Raw genomic sequence first — 17,509 nt, 5'->3', positions numbered from 1 at the left:
TTTTGAATGACTGTATAATTGGTCTGAGAAGAACAGCATTGGCAGGGCATTTCAACAAAGCAAATTTGCAGTGATTATGTATTGGGCCTGTAGCCTATTGCACAAAGTTCATTGCTACAGAACTGTTTTAAATGTTTTTTTAAGTTATGTTTTTTTTTTTTATTCTGAGCGATAGATATTGGTATGCATTTTGACTCAGAAAATGCGAAGTAAAAAGGCGTGGCTGGAACAGGTTAAAAATGGCGGACAAAAACCAGGACAGAAACAAGGAAGGAGAGAAGAAGAAAGAGAGTATATTTGACCTGTCAAAGTACATTGATAAACAAATCTGTGTGAAGTTTCAGGGAGGACGAGAGGCCAGTGGAGTTCTGAAGGGGTTTGACCCCCTGTTGAACCTGGTAATGGATAGCACCATTGAGTACTTGCGGGATCCTGATGACCAGTTCAAGCTGACTGAGGACACGCGGCAGCTGGGCCTGGTGGTTTGTAGAGGGACGTCCGTGGTGCTCATCTGTCCTCAGGACGGCATGGAAGCCATCCCCAAACCCTTCATCCAGCAGCAGGACAGATAGTCGGCCAGCCTCGTTCTCTAGGATGACCTCACAGTAGTCCAATTCCTGGTGTGTATGTCAATTGTATTTCCTTGATTCCTCGCATCCTCTACTTGCCTCCTTCTCAAAATGCATTGGAGGAGAAGATCAGAGGAGAGGAACCTAAGATCTACTCCAATGTGCTTTGAGAAGGAGGGAGGATGTGAGGATTCAATTAAATATTATTGCAGTTAGTGTGAATTTTTTTATATAAAAATAAAAAAAATGGATGCACTCACTAACTGTAAGTAGCTCTGGATAAGAGCGTCTGCTAAATGACTAAAATGTAAAATGTAAATGTAAAATGAGCTCGGTAAAGAAAAGTTTGGTGACCACTGCTCTACAGCTTAACATTCTGCCTTAACATTCTGTAACTACTATTACATTTCCGATGTTGGCTGATACAGGAAGTACTGTACAGTTAATTCTCTCTGATGTGCTAGGGGTTCAGTGTACTTAAATATCTGCCTTCACTATCCTTGTTAGTTTTTTTAAGGAGTGGGGCAGTTCCTATTTTTTTATGTTTATTGGATAAGATCGAGATCGAGGAAAGGGTGTGCTGAAATAGCAGTGGGCCGGATTTGAACCCATAACGCACCAGTATATATATATATATATATATATATATATATATATATATATATGTGTGTTCCAGAGGCAGCAGTGTAGACTGCTAGACCACCCTAGCCCGCCTACATCCTTGTTTTAAAGGAGAAAATGCAGCTGAACGTTCTTAAAAAAAATAAACGCAGTAAAAACTAACCATAAATGTGTCTGGGAGCTTGTCTCGTCTGCAGTGGGATCCCAGTCCTCCCATCAACCTTGATATCTAGATGGAAAGCTGCTCTACAGTAGATCCAACACCCTCGATAACGCTGCACACTGACTCAGTAAGCAGGCTATAGTGTGTAGAGGAAATGTCTAAGGGTGTGTCCCAAATGACACCCTATTCCCTTTATAGTGCAGTACTTTTGACTAAAGTATTGCACTTTATAGGGAATAGGGTGCCATTTGGGATGTATCCTACGATAAAGAATGGGAGTCCAGGAGGTTATTAAGACAGCCTTCTTCCCCAGCGTCTAGGCACAAACAATGGCCATGCCCTTTCACAGTCAGTCAGAGCATGTTCCAATGGCTGGAAGGCAAACAAACATCCCTTTATCCTCTCTCTTTCTCTCCCTACAGAATTGACATTGTCTTGGCAATGCAAACCTATGTCTTCATATCAACAAATAAGTGGCCTAATTTGTGGGTAAAAAAACTGACAAAGCCACCTCTCAGAAAAGATCGCATTTCAGCCGAACCTGCTTTAACATTAATGGTACTGTACATGGAAGTACACTGAACAAAAATATAAACACAACACGTAAAGTGTTGGTCCCATGTTTCATGAGCTGAATTAAAAGATCCCAGAAATGTTCTATATGCACCAAAAAAGCTTATTTCTCTTGTTTCTTACATCCCTGTTAGTGAGCATTTTTCCTTTGCCAAGATAATCCATCCACCTGACAGGCGTGGCATATCAAGAAACTGATTAAACAGCATGATCATTACACAGGTGCACCTTGTGCTGGGGACAATAAAAAGCCACTCTAAAATGTACAGTTCTGTCACACAACACAATGCCACAAATGTCTCAAGTGCAGGGAGCGTGCAATTGGCATGCTGACTGCAGGAATGTCCACCAGAGCTGTTGCCAGAGAATTGAATGTTCATTTCTCTACCAAACATCGTTTTAGAGAATTTGGCAGTATGTCCAACCGACCTTACAACCGCAGACCACGTGTGTGGCGTTGTGTGGGCGAGTGGTTTGCTGATGTCAACGTTGTGAACAGAGTGCCCCATGGTGGCGTTGGGGTTATGGTATGGGCAGGCAACAAACACAATTACATTTTAAATCGATGGCAATTTTAATGCACAGAGATACCTTGATGTTTTACACTGTATAATAATAGTGAAGACATCAAAACTATGAAATAGCACATATGGAATCATGTAGTAACCAAAAAAAGTGTTAAACAAATCAAAATATATTTTATATTTGCGATTCTTCAAATAGCCACCCTTTGCCTTGATGACAGCTTTGCACACTCTTGGCATTCTCTCAACCAGCTCCACGAGGTAGTCACCTGGAAGGCATTTCAATTAACAGGTGTGCCTTCTTAAAAAGTTAATTTGTGGAATTTCTTTCCTTCTTAATGCGTTTGAGCCAATCAGTTGTGTTGTGACAAGGTAGGGGTGGTATACAGAAGATAGCCCTACTTGGTAAAATACCAAGTCCATATTATGGCAAGAACAGTTCAAATAAGCAAAGAGAAACGACAGTCCATCATTACTTTAAGACATGAAGGTCAGTCAATATGGAAAATGTCAACAACTTTGAAAGTTTCATCAAGTGCAGTCGCAAAAACCATCAAGCACTATGATGAAACTGGCTCTCATGAGGACCGCCACAGGAATGGAAGACCCAGTTTTACCTCTGCTGCAGAGGATAAGTTCATTAGAGTTACCAGCCTCAGAAATTGCAGCCCAAATAAATGCTTCACAGAGTTCAAGTCACAGACACATCTCAACATCAACTGTTCAGAGGGGACTGTGTGAATCAGGCACACTTAACCAGCACGGCTACCACAGCATTCTGCAGCGATACACAGATGAAATCCTGAGGCCCATTGTTTTGCCATTCATCCACCGCCATCACCTCATGTTTCAGCATGATATTGCATGGCCCCATGTTGCAAGGATCTGTACATAATTACTGGAAGCTGAAAATGTCCCAGTTTTTCCATGGCCTGCATACACCAGACGTCACCCATTGAGCATGTTTGGGATGCTCTGGATCGACGTGTACGACAGCGTCTTCCATTTCCCGCCAATATCCAGCAACTTTGCACAGACATTGAAGAGGAGTGGGACAACATTCCACAGGCCACAATCAACAGCCTGCTCAACTCTATGCAAAGGAGATGTGTCGCGCTGCATGAGGCAAATGGTGGTCACACCAGATACTGACTGGTTTTCTTATCGATGCCCCTACCTTTTTTTAAGGTATCTGTGACCAACAGATGCATATCTGTATTCACAGTCATGTGAAATCCATAGATTAGGACCCAATGAATTTATTTCAATTGACTGATTTCCTTATACGAACTGTGAATCAGTAAAATCTTTGAAATTGTTGCATGTTGCATTTATATTTTTGTTCAGTATAGAACTGGTGTCAAGCGTCGTCATAGAACCGCTGTGAGGAGACCAGCGTTGAAAGAGAACTCCGACGATGTACAGGTATTAGCATAGCGACGTAATTGAAGATGAGCATTAAAACAAAACACAACGCCTCTGTTCCAGTTCACTTGTAATAGTAGCATTTTAGGGGACTAATGAATGTGATTACGCTACTATGTCATAGCATCTCTGTGGCCTCTGTGGGCCTTGTCAGCCTCCGGCGCATCAAACCTGTAGGCGAAAAACAGCAGCAACCCACACAGAAGCTTGAAGCTGAGACTTCGCTCACTGTCTGTTTGTCTGGGAGCACTGAGGGGAAGCAGAGACTGTAAACAAGCTCTTTACAGTGACATTTAATAACAGAGTGATTTAAAGCCGGCGGATTCACTACAGCAGCATACAAACAGACTAGACTACTGCATAGCAAGTCTATAGACTACTGCCTAGAGAGCCTATAGACTACTGCCTTGCAAGTCTACAGACTACTCCCTTGCAAGTCTATAGACTACTGCCTAGAGCGCTTATAGACTACTGCCTAGAGAGCTGAAGTGAATTGATCTCCACAAGCTCTGAGTCTTCACAGACAGACTGACAGAGGGCAGTGTGTAAATATGATTATATAGGATGGATTTGATGGGATCTGCTGGGATAGGGGGAGATTCACTCTCACAGGCAGTGGTTTACTCTCCTATATAATCAGTCTGTATGTCTTTTTGTGAACAGGGTTTTCTTACAGTCGCTAAAGTTCAACTCAGTTAAACAATTGAAAGGAGCCGTGTTGATTGAAGTTGGGCATCACATCTTAATGACATGGAATTAAATTTGCCGGCAACAAGAAAAGCAGACTCCGGGTGCATGTTTTCCTGCTTGTTTATAGCCTGGTACAGTTTGTTAAGTGCCAGCTTGTTGTTTTTCTTGTCTTGAGGTGGAATATATACTGCAGTCAGCTGAAAACTCCCTCGGAAGGTAGAAGGGTCTGCATTTGACCATCAGGTATTCCAAGACGGGTGAACAATGGGTCGAGACTTCCACTACGCTTGAGTGTGCAGAACAGCTGGCAAGCACATTCACGGTCATTTTCAACCTCTCCTTGTCCCAGTCTGTAAACTGATCACCATCATTCCTGTTTCAAAGAACTCTAAGACTTCATTCCACAATGACTACCGCCCTGTAGCACTCACTTCTGTAATCATGAAGTGCTTTGAAAGGCTGGTTATGGCACACATCAACTCCATCATCCCAGACACCCTAGACCCACTTCAATTGGCATAGCGGCCCAACAGATCCATAGATGACGCAATCTCAATTGCACTCACGCACCTAGATAAGAGGAATACCTATGTGAGAATGCTGTTCATTGACTACAGCTCAGCATTCAACACCATTGTCCCCTCCAAGTTTGTCACTAAGCTAAGGACCCTGGGACTGAACACCTCTCCCTCTGCAACTGGATCCTGGACTTCCTGACGTGCCGACCCCAGGTGGTGAGGGTAGGCAACATCCCCTCTGCCACACTGACCGTCAACATGGGGGCCCCACAGGGGTGTCTGCTTACTCCCCTCCTGTACTCCCTGTTCACTCACGACTGAGTGGTTACGCACGACTCCAACACCATCATCAAGTTTGCTGACGACAAGATGGTGGTATGCCTGATCACCGGCGATGATGAAACAGTCTACAGGGAGGAGGGCAGTGACCTGGCAGTGTGGTGCCGGGACTACAACCTCTCCCTCAACATCAGTAAGACCAAGAAGCTGATCGTGGACTACAGGAAGCACGTTCCCATCCACATCGACAGGGCTGCAGTAGAGCTGGTCAAGAGATTCAAGTTCCTCTGTGTCCAAATCACTAAGGACTTAAAATGGTCCACACGCGCACCGTCATGAAGAAGGCGCGAGAGGTTGAAAAGTTCTACAGCTGTACCATTGAGAGCATCTTGACTGGTTGCATCACTACTTGGTATGGCAACAGCACCACCCTCGATCGCATGGCGTTACAGAGGGTTGTGCGGATAGCCCAGTACATCACTGGGGCCGAGCTCCCTGCCATCCAGGACCTCTATATCAGGCGGTGTGAAAGGAAGGGCCGGAAAATGTTAAAGACTCCAGCCATCCAAGCCATAGACTGTTCTCTCTGGTTCCACACGGCAAACGGTACCGATGCATCAAGACTGACACAAACAGGCTCCTGAACAGCTTCTATCCCAAAGCCATAAGACTGCTAAATATCTAACAAAATGGCTACACGGACTATCTGAGTTAACCCTTGTATTTTATTTTTATTTTGCACTGTCTCTATGCATACTCACAGGACTTTATACACTCACGCACACTGACACTCCAACACACACACACTTAATTTGCTCACACACACATAACATGCTTACACATTTATACTGACTCTACTCACACACACTCATATACAATCATCATATATACTGCTGCTACTCTGTTTATCATATATCCTGATGCCTCGTCACCTTAACCCTATACATATCTACCTCTATCACTCCACTATCCCTGCACATTGTAAATATGGTATTGGAACTGACCCTGTATATAGCTTGTTATTTGTAGTACTACACTGATATTGATTACTGCATTGTAGGTTTAGAGTTTGCAAGAAAGGCATTTAACTGTACTTGTGCGCGTGACATTAAAACTTGAAACTCTATATTTTCCAGCGCACGGTACAAAAGACAGCTGCTTCTCCAATGACCTCCCTTGGGTGACACACAGCACCGTTCTTCCTCTCTCCCAAATCCGCCAGAGAGAAAAGATGGAAAATGTAACCATTATCTGACGGATCCCAGTCTGCCAATCCAAAGGGCTAAGTGCGCCAGAAGGGCCGTGGGGCTTAGATAACAGGAAGACACTTGAAGTGCCCCCTTCAGCCAAATTGAAAGACTTAGCAACTAGAGAGAGAGAGAGAGAGAGAGAGAGAGAGAGAGAGAGAGAGAGAGAGAGAGAGAGAGAGAGAGAGAGAGAGAGAGAGAGAGAGAGAGAGAGAGAGAGAGAGAGAGAGAGAGAGAGAGAGAGAGAGAGAGAGAGAGAGAGAGAGAGAGAGAGAGAGAGAAAGAGAGAGAAAGAGCGAGAGAGAATACACTAAAACAAAGGGTGTCCTGTCCCTTTACAACGCAACACTCAGAAGCAACAACACCCACAGGGACTCAGCAATTCCCCACCAAACGTACTGCATGATTAATCAAATGCTGTGTCACAAAAAAGGAACAAAGCTCGGATATACTTAGAAGTAAAGTGTTGTACTGCCACCAAAACAATCCTGATTCTGTTGAGGTCCAGTGTGGCTAAATTGGCAGAGCATTGCGCTTTCAATGCCAGGGTTGTGTGTTTGATTCATGCTAGGGATACCCATATGAAAATGTATGCACACACTACTGTAAGTCATCTTGGATAACAGCGTCTGCAAAACGGCATATAATATTATATCACTACTGACTAAAATGTGAAGAGGGCGTGTACAGTAGAGAAGCCTTCATTCCAAGATGACTTGACCTTTGACCTCATCATAAAGGCCAGGAGTGACATGTCATGAGTAAAGGTTACAACCATCCCCTCTGGACACATCTTTCTTCTTTAATAGTCTCTCATTTTATATGGGAGATATAGACCCCTCAGGGTCTGGCCAAGTAATATTTCAGAGTATAAACTTTACAATAAAAGGATATTATTATATCATTTAGTGTTGAGCACGAATATTACCCACATACAGTTACACAAATCAGCAACTATTTATAATTTACGTCATCACTGGCTTTGGAGACGAGCACAAAACCCTAACAAACGTAACTTGGAGGCTCAGGAATCACACAATTACACCACAAACACAAAACATTACACAATACATTAAAAACAGTGAGACCCAACGGGTATTCCAGCCACATCACAGAGACAGAAATTGGGCAAAGAGAGACAAAAGTATGTGAAAGGGCAGCAGCTGTGGAAGATCAAAGATTTTTTTATATTCCAAATCCTTATCTCCCCTCCAAAGCATTCTCTGTAATCTGTATGCATTGGATATATCGGCAGCACAGAGGACACTCAGGTTACCAGTTGACCATAGCATGGCTGCGATCCGCTAGTGTATTTAACTACACACTGTTAACCTAAACACACCCAGGGAGTCTACAGCTATTTCAAGACATTTAAATGTTTCCCCTTAAACCACTCGTGTTGCTTTAGCAGTATGCTTAGGATCATTGTCCTGCTGGAAGGTGAACCTCCGTCCCAGTCTCAAAAGAAGACAAACAGGTTTCCCTCAAGAATTTCCATGTATTTAGCGCCATCCATCATTCCTTCAATTCTGACCAGTTTCCCAGTCCCTGCCGATGAAAAACATCCCCACAGCATGATGCTGCCACCACCATGCTTCACTGTAGGGATGGTGTTCTCGGGGTGATGAGAGGTGTTGGGTTTGCGCCAGACATAGCATTGTCCTTGATGGCCAAAAAGCTAAATTTTAGTCTCATCTGACCAGAGTACCTTCTTCCATATGTTTGGGGAGTCTCCAACATGCCTTTTGGCGAACACCAAACGTGTTTGCTTATTTTTTTCTTTAAGCAATGGGTTTTTTCTGGCCACTCTTCCGTAAAGCCCAGCTTTGTGGAGTGTACGGCTTAAAGTGGTCTTATGGACAGATATTCCAATCTCCGCTGTGAAGCTTTGCAGCTCCTTCAGGGTTATCTTTGGTCTCTTTGTTGCCTCTGATTAATGCCATCCTTGCCTGTCCGTGAGTTTTGGTGGGTGGCCCTCTCTTGACAGGTTTGCTGTGGTGCCATATTCTTTCAATTTTTTTATAATGGATTTAATGGTGCTCCGTTGGATGTTAAAAGTTTCTGATCTTTTTTTATAACCCAACCCTGATCTGTACTTCTCCACCACTTTGTCCCTGACCTGTTTGTAGAGCTCCTTGGTCTTCATGGTGCATCTTGCTTAATGGTGTTGCAGACTCTGGGGCCTTTCAGAACAGGTGTGTATATATAATGAGATCATGTGACAGATCGTGACACCTAGATTGCGCACAGGTGGACTTTATTTAACTCTTTATGTGACTTCTGAAGGTAACTGGTTGCACCAGATCTTATTTAGGGGCTTCATAGCAAAGGGGGTGAATACATATTGTGACGTCACGAGAGGCTACACAGCTTTCAGCGGGATTGCTCAAGTAGTGCAAGGAGACAAGGTTCAAACAACACAAGGATTTTATTATAGGTCTTGGGAAGTTAACGAAAATATAACAAAATTCTGTTCTCTTGTGGCTTTTTAAGGGTTAACAGTTCAGGGATGTCTCTTCCACATCCAAAATCATAATTCTCACTCGCTCAGATAACTTTTCCACAGCCTTACTGTAGTCCACGTTGCAGCTAGTGGCCAACCCAGCAAAAAGTCCTTCCAAATGTCTCTCCCGTATTTCCACAGGTGCATATATCCAAAGGTGAGCATTTCCCAAAGGTAAGTATCTCCAAATCCTTATATTCCTCATGGAAGTGGACGTGCAGCACTCTTGTCCTCCAGAGAGCCCCGGTTGGAGACTGTGTCTCTTCCCTTCCCCAACCTTCAGCTCATCAGCTCCTGATTTGTTTCAGCTGCGTGGGAAGATTGGCCATAGAGGGGTGGAGTTCCCGACCATACCAGCAGATGGAGCCATAGCTGTCTGGGTTTGCAGCCACCTCAGGGGGATGTAACGTCCCTCCAGGACACAGCCTCTGTGACATCACACATCCCCCTCCTCGGGACCGACGTCCTCGTCGGGGTAAAGGCAGCGAAGAAGGCATCACGCCGGGAGAGGGCGTCCGCATTGCCGTGGTGCTTGCCAGCCCTGTGGACAACAGAAAAGTTAAACGGTTGCAAGCTCAAAAACCATCTGGTTACTCTACTGTTTGATTCCTTGTTCTTGGCCATCCACTGCAGAGGGGGCGTGATCAGATACCACCATGAAACGTCGGCCCAGGAGATAGAACCGAAGGGACTCCAGGGCCCAGACTACAGCCAGACATTCTTTCTCCACCGTTGAATAGTTCTTCTCTCTTGGAAGTAACTTTCTGCTTAGGTAGAGAATGGGATGTTCTTCACCGTCATGTGCCTGGGTGAGGACAGCACCCAGACCCACCTCCGAAGCATCCCGCTTGGACAATGAATTCCTTCTTGAAGTCTGGTGCCACCAGGATTGGACTGGAGCAGAGTGCTCGCCCAGGTTGAGGGAAAGCCGCCTCCGCCGCAGGGTTCCACTTCACCATTCGTGAGTGGCGTTTGGTCGTCAGCTCCGCCAACGGTGCAGCTATGGTAGCAAAATCTGCAATAAAGCGTCTATAGTAGCCAGCGAGGCCCAAAAATGACCTTACTTGCTTCTTGGTGATGGGCTGCGGCCAGTCCTGTATGGCCCGCAGTTTGGCTTCCTGTGGTTTGACCAACCCCCGCCCAATGGTGTACCCCAGGTAGTTTGTCTCACTGAAGGCCAGCTTGCACTTCTTCGGGTTTGCCGTGAGCCCTGCTTCCTGAGCGAATCCAGCACCGCTTGTACCGGGGTAGGTGGCTGGCCCAATCCGGACTTTGTATAACAACATCATCCAAATAAGCCGCTGCGTACCTTCTTGTGGGGCGCAAGGACTCTGATCCATCAGGCGCTGGAACGTGGCAGGTGCCCCGTGGAGACCAAACGGAAGTCGGGTATACTGGGTAGAGCCCCTCCGGGGTGGCAAAGGCTGTCTTCTCCTTAGACGCCGGGGTCAGGGGCACCTGCCAGTAGCCTTTTTGTGAGATCAAGAGTGGTTAGGAAACGAGCATGCCCCAAGGAGTCTATTAAATCACTCGACACGAGGCATTGGGTATGCATCAAATTCAGACACTTCATTCAACTTTCGATAGTCATTACAAAATCGTACTGAACCGTCTGGCTTGGGAACTAGTACGATGGGACTTGCCCAGGCACTGTGGGACTCTTCGATTACTCCCAACTCCCGCATCTTCCCTTACCTCCTTCTGTATAACCACTTTACGAGCCTCTGGCACGCGGTACGGGCGCTGGTTTACCGTTCGGCCAGGCATGGTGCGGATCTCATGTTGGACCACCTCTGTGTGACCGGGAAGGGAGGAGAAGACATCCTGGTTCTGCTCCACGAGTTCCAGGGCCATCTGTCGTTGATGTGGGGACAGATTTGGACCCAGCTGAACCTCTTCTCGCGCCGGTTCCTTGGTCTCTGTGGGGGTAGACAGCTGAACAGCGCCTCTCTGGCGTGCCACTTCTTTAAAAAGGTTAACATGATAAATCTGCTCAGTTTTTCTTTTATCTGGTTGCCTCACCTTGTAGTTTACATTCTCCCATGCGTTCAATGACCTCATATGGTCCTTGCCAGGTTGCCAGGAATTTACACTCCACGGTTGGCACCAGGACCAGCACTCTGTCGCCCGGCTAAACTCCTGGGTTGAGCAGATCTGTTGTAGGAGGCTTGCTGTTGCCGCTGACTGGCCTCCAGGTGTTCCCGCATCATGGGATAGATGGCCTTCATTCTCTCCCTCATAGCCCGACATGGTCGATCAGTGTCCGCTGTTGGCATGGCTGCTCCTCCCAGGCCTCCTTGGCGATGTCGAGCAGTCCTCTGGGTCTGTAGGAAAGCAAGAGCTCAAAGGGTGAAAACCCAGTAGAAGACTGAGGTACCTCTCTCACCGCAAATAATATGTATGGTAACAGCTGATCCCAGTTGCGCCCATCTTCCCCTACCGCTTTCCGCAGCATGGATTTTAGTGTTTTGTTAAAACGTTCGACTAGGCCATCTGTCTGGGGGTGGTAGACCGAGGTTCTCAGCTGTTTGATTTTCAGTAAAGCACAGAGTTCTTTCATCACCCTGGACATGAATGGAGTCCCTTGGTCCGTCAATATCTCTTTTGGGATTCCCAGACTAGTTGAGAGACGGAACAGCTCCTTGGCGATTTGTCTGGATGTAGCCTTCCTCAGCGGAATGGCCTCCGGTACCGGGATGCATAGTCCAGAATGACCAGAATGTATTGATGTCCCCCTGGAACTTTTCGGTAAGGGCCCGACTATGTCTAATCCAATCCTCTCAAAAGGAGTTTCGAGTAATGGGCAAGGGAATGAGCGGGTTTCTATATGTGGGCTTTGGCGCAACCTGCTGACACTCAGGGCAACTACGGCAGTAGTTCTCTATCTCTTTGTGTACTCCTGGCCAAAAGAAACGTTGCATGATTCTTTTCCTTAGTGTTCTCTACCCCCAAGTGGGCCCCTAGCGGGTGTGTGTGTGCTAGGTTGAGTACTGTGGCCCGATAGGGCTGTGGCACGAGGAGCTGTTCATGCACTTCATCATTTTTCTTGACTATCTGATATACTAACCCCCGGTTTACTGCGAAATGGGGGTAAGTAGGGTTTGTCTTATCACCTAACACTACCCCTTCTAATACCTGCACATTTCTTAAGGCATTTGCAAGAGTAGGATCTTGTAATTGAGCCGTACCATACTGGCCTGTGAGAGGGGGAAGCTCTTGGGTGCCTGGGACGTCTTCTTCACTGGAGAACGGAGCACTTTCCTGGGCTGCGTTCTCTTCTCCCGTATCCGGACCAGTCTCTGTGTCAGTCTGGACACCTGCCATCCCTATCAGAGCCCGGGCGGGAGTGAGTAACTCGGCGGATTGCACCGGAGCCTTTCCAGGATGAGTCTTGCCTCTCCGTTTCCGAGGTACTCGGGTTATCCTCTCCTGAGACTCTCTCCAGAGTGGGTAAAAGGCTGGGCAGTCTCGTCCAATTAGGACAGGGACGGGGAGGGGAATCAACCACCCCCCGCCGTCGTGTGTATGGTTCCCCCGTGTGCTGGTCATTGTAAGTTCAGTAATGGGGTATTCTCTGGTGTCCCCATGGACACAGGAAACTGGGAGGACTTTCCCCGGGGTCAGACACGTTGGGCCCACCAAATCCTTACGCACCAGGGTGGCCCGGCTACCAGAATCCAGTAATGCCTCCACATCATGGTGATTCACAGTTACCGGGCAGGTGGGGGGTCGATCTGGGCCGCCATCTACGACTCCCAAGAGCGAGGCAAAACGGTGTGTGGGTGCTGAGCTGGAGGACTCCGCAGTGGGCATAGGTTCATCGGCTGGTTTCCCACACTGCCAGGAGATATGTCCCATCTCCCCACACCGGTAACACTGTCGAAGTTTCCCCCTCCTGGTGTACTCTTCTTGACCCGCCTGGTTTCTGGCTCCCCTGAGCCGGGATAAGTCCTGACGTGGCTGGGTTCGAGACCTTGGGGGTCCTTTGGACGGGTTCTTCCCATTTGTGGTGGGGCCGCACTCCTGGGGTCTTTTTCGGGAAGCATTCAGCATCTCCGCTGTGGCCTGGTACTTTTCCACAGCTTCCAAGGTCAGATCAGCCGTGGTCAAGGCCTGTTGACTGATGACCCGCTTTGCCTCATAAGGCAGGGCGCGTAGGTAACGATCCACCACAACGGCCTCCACCACCGCCGCTGCTGTATTCCTCTGCGGATCCAGCCATTTCCTTGCGATTCGGACAAGTTCATGCATCTGCGCCCGAGGAGGTTGGTCTGGCTGGAAGGTCCAGCTGTGAAAGCGCTGGGCCATACCAAACTTTGTGAGTCCATATCTGCTGAGGATCTCAGACTTCAGGGCATCATAGTCAGTAACCTGGTCAGGGGCCCAGGTCCCGGACAGCATTCAGCGATTCCCCGGTTAGAAAGGGGGCTAACAGACCAACCCACTGTTGCTTGGGCCAGGCTTCCCTAGTGGCCGTGGGCCTCAAATGCATGCAGGTATGCCTCAATGTCATCGGTAGCTCCCATCTTAGATATAAAGTCACTTGCCTTTATTGGGCGGGTATTTTGGACAACCCTCTGTCTCTGCAACTGCAATTCCTCTGCCTTCAGAAGGTTGGCTTTCTTTTGCTCCTCCAAGAGAGCCACGTTTGCTTGCATCTGGGCGTGCTGGCCAGCAACAAGGGCTTTCAATATGTCCTCCATTTCATCGAGCCTACGGCCAACTTGGAAAACTGGGTGATCAAACCTCGGTATCCTCCTCTGACATGCACTATTAACGCTGAGCGTGCCCGTATTCTCCACCATCTGTGACGTCACGAGAGGCTACACAGCTTTCAGCGGGATTGCTCAAGTAGTGCAAGGAGACAAGGTTCAAACAACACAAGGATTTTATTATAGGTCTTGGGAAGTTAAATCGAAAATATAACAAAATTCTGTTCTCTCTTGTGGCTTTTTAAGGGTTAACAGTTCAGGGATGTCTCTTCCACATCCAAAATCATAATTCTCACTCGCTCAGATAACTTTTCCACAGCCTTACTGTAGTCCACGTTGCAGCTAGTGGCCAACCCAGCAAAAAGTCCTTCCAAATGTCTCTCCCGTATTTCCACAGGTGCATATATCCAAAGGTGAGCATTTCCCAAAGGTAAGTATCTCCAAATCCTTATATTCCTCATGGAAGTGGACGTGCAGCACTCTTGTCCTCCAGAGAGCCCCGGTTGGAGACTGTGTCTCTTCCCTTCCCCAACCTTCAGCTCATCAGCTCCTGATTTGTTTCAGCTGCGTGGGAAGATTGGCCATAGAGGGGTGGAGTTCCCGACCATACCAGCAGATGGAGCCATAGCTGTCTGGGTTTGCAGCCACCTCAGGGGGATGTAACGTCCCTCCAGGACACAGCCTCTCGTGACATCACAATATGCACGCACCACTTTTCAGGTATTTATTTTTTTAGAATTTTTTGAAACAAGTAATTTTTTCTATTTCACGTCACCAATTTGGACTATTCTGTGTATGTCCATTACATGAAATCCAAATAAAAATCAATTTAAATTACAGGTTGTAATGCAACAAAATAGGAAAAACGCCAAGGGGGATGAATACTTTTGCAAGGCACTGTAGAAGACCGTGGAGAGGAGAGGTTTCTGACCCAGTCCATCATTAACTGATAAGCCAGGCAAGACGAGAGGTGAGGAGAGTGGGTAATTGCTATATCCCATGATGCCACAGCAGACAACAACATGCAGTGATGAGATGAACAGAATAATGTTCCTTAACGGGGGAAGCAGCTTGCGCCTAGTGGTTAAGAGTGTTGGGCCAGTAACCAAAAGGTTGTCGGTTTTAATCCATGAGTGAAAAATGTGTTGTGCTCTTGAGCAAGGCATTTAACCCTAATTGAGCAATTTACAGGCAGGCAGAGCAGGAGGATTCCACAGATTGTTGGGGGAAATTGTTTGAGGCTCTCAGAGATAAGAGACCGTTAGGAAGGCCTGTGTCCTGCTTCTCCGCTTAGAGAGGCAAGCTGGGGTGAACGGAAATAATTGTTACAAGATAATTAAATATGCTACTTGTTCTGGGCCAAATGAACTCAAACGTGTGAAACCATGTGAATTACAATATGGCTGCTGCGTCACTCACTTCTTGCTCTACGTGAGTGCTCACCGTCTCTCTATTACAGACACTGTGACAGCCCTGAATAACCACTGTATATGCATGTGACTGTTTGTTTATTTTCCCTTCATTTTGTTAATTTGTTTTCCCCTTTCTATGTACTTATCTTTTGGGCTTCCTGCTCTAGATTTCATCCTTTAATTTTGTTACATGTTTTTTCTCCTCATTGTCGAAATAATACTTCCTTTCTCTGGGTTCAGTTCTTCCACTTAACTCATGTTATAGAGAGGGGGGGTTGAGCCCTTAGGACCCTCGGCCACTGAAAATAGATATGTGTTTTTCCCCATACACTCCGATAGTCTTATCCGATCTTCATCTCTGGTCGTTGGAGTTTGGATTACTGCAACACAACTCTATGTACGCTGACAAAGAGGACAAACTGACTGGCTAGATAAAGCAGAAAGGGAACAATTGGTTCATATACGTACAGTATATTTCTATTTGTTGTACTAATTAATTCATGTTGATATGAAGTAAGCTACATGTACACTACGTGATCAAAAGTATGTGGACACCTGCTCGTCGAACATCTCATTCCAAACTCATGGGCATTAATAAGGAGTTGGTCTCCCCTTTACTGCTATAACAGCCTCCACTCTTCTGGGAAGGCTTTCCACTAGATGTTGGAACATTGCTGCGGGGACTTGCTTCCAATCAGCCACAAGAGCATTAGTGAAGTCAGGCACTGATGTTGGGCGTTTAGGCCTTGCTTGTAGTCGGCGTTCCAATTCATCCCAAAGGTGTTTGATGGGGTTGAGGTCAGGGCTCTGTACAGGCCATTGAAGTTCTTCCATACCAATCTCGACAGGCCATTTCTGTATGGACCTCACTTTTTGCATGGGGGCATTGTCATGCTGAAACAGGAAAGGGCCTTCCCCAAATTGTTGCACAGAATTGTCTAGAATGTAATTGTATGCTGTAGCGTTAATATTTCCCTTCACTGTGACTAAGGGGCCTAGCCCGCCGAACCATGAAAAACTGCCCCAGACCATTATTCCTCCTCCACCAAACTTTACAGTTGGCACTATGCATTGGGGCAGGTAGCGTTCTCCTGGCATCCACCAAACCCAGATTTGTCCGTCGGACTCTCAGATGGTGAAGCATGATTCAGCACTCCAGAGAACGCATTTCCACTGCTCCAGAGTCCAATGGCAGTGGGCTTTACACCACACCAGCCGACGCTTGGCATTGCGCATGGTGATCTTAGGCTTGTGTGCAGCTGCTCGACCATGGAAACCCATGTCATGAAGCTCCCGAAGAAGAGTTATTGTGCTGACTTTGCTTCCAGATGCAGTTTGGAATTCGGTAGTGAGTGTTGCAACCGAGGACAGATGATTTTTACGCGCTGAGCCGTTGTTGCTCCTAGACGTTTCCACGTCACAATAACAGCACTTACAGTTGACCAAGGCAGCTCTAGCAGGGCAGAAATTTTATGAACTGACTTGTTGGAAAGGTAGCATCCTATGACGGTGCCACGTTGAAAGTCACTGAGCTCTTCAGTAAGGCCAATCTACTGCCAATATTTGTCTATGGCGATTACATGGCTGTTTGCTCGATTTTATACACCTGTCAGCAATGGGTGTGCGTGAAATAGCCAAATCCACTAAATTGAAGGGTTGTCCACATACTTTTGTAAATATAGTGTATGTAGCCTTCACCATGCTTGTGGTAGCCCTACAGTTGCTATTGGTCCCAAACTCTCATAGTTTGTTTTTCTGAACAACAGCAAACAGACTGAACTTATTGATACAAAATAAACCCTCACACTACCATTGCATAATTAATTATTTATTTATTCCAAAACGAAATGGACTAGTTCTTTCTATACAAATGGAATCATTCAATATAAGAAAAAAACACCTAAACAAATCAACTGCACCAAGACCGCTTGACTTGTGAACCCTTGACTTGTGTTTACCGATTCCTTGATCAATCTATTATCAGTTGGTGCTTGCATGGCCCTACAATCCATTAGTACAATGTCTATTTGATCGCCACTTGCTCAGTGGTGGAAAAAGTACTAAATTGTTGTACTTGAGTAAAAGTAAAGACATATTGAAGGTCCAATGCAGCTGTTTTTATGTTTAATATCAAATCATTTCTGTGTAGCAATTAAGAACATGACTGTGATTGTTTTCAATTAAAATGGTCAAAAATAAAACCAAAAAAGCTTGGGGAGGAGGGGGGGTGCTGAGTAGTATTTCTGTCTGTAATAAAGCCCTTTTGTGGGGAA

General features: G+C 46.3%; 1 protein-coding gene across 1 annotated transcript; it reads left to right on the top strand.

The window, feature by feature from the left end:
• The first annotated feature begins 239 nt into the window (after positions 1–239).
• Positions 240–600, top strand: LOC121549699 (U6 snRNA-associated Sm-like protein LSm7). The gene has a single exon (XM_041861539.2). It carries the CDS (start codon positions 240–242, stop codon positions 570–572), a length of 333 nt encoding a protein of 110 aa, XP_041717473.1. The 3' UTR covers positions 573–600.
• Positions 601–17,509: the final 16,909 nt, after the last annotated feature.

This window comes from Coregonus clupeaformis, chromosome 34, assembly GCF_020615455.1.
Source record: "Coregonus clupeaformis isolate EN_2021a chromosome 34, ASM2061545v1, whole genome shotgun sequence".
Classification (NCBI taxonomy): Eukaryota; Metazoa; Chordata; class Actinopteri; order Salmoniformes; family Salmonidae; genus Coregonus; species Coregonus clupeaformis.
This window is presented reverse-complemented; position numbering and strand designations above follow the sequence as displayed.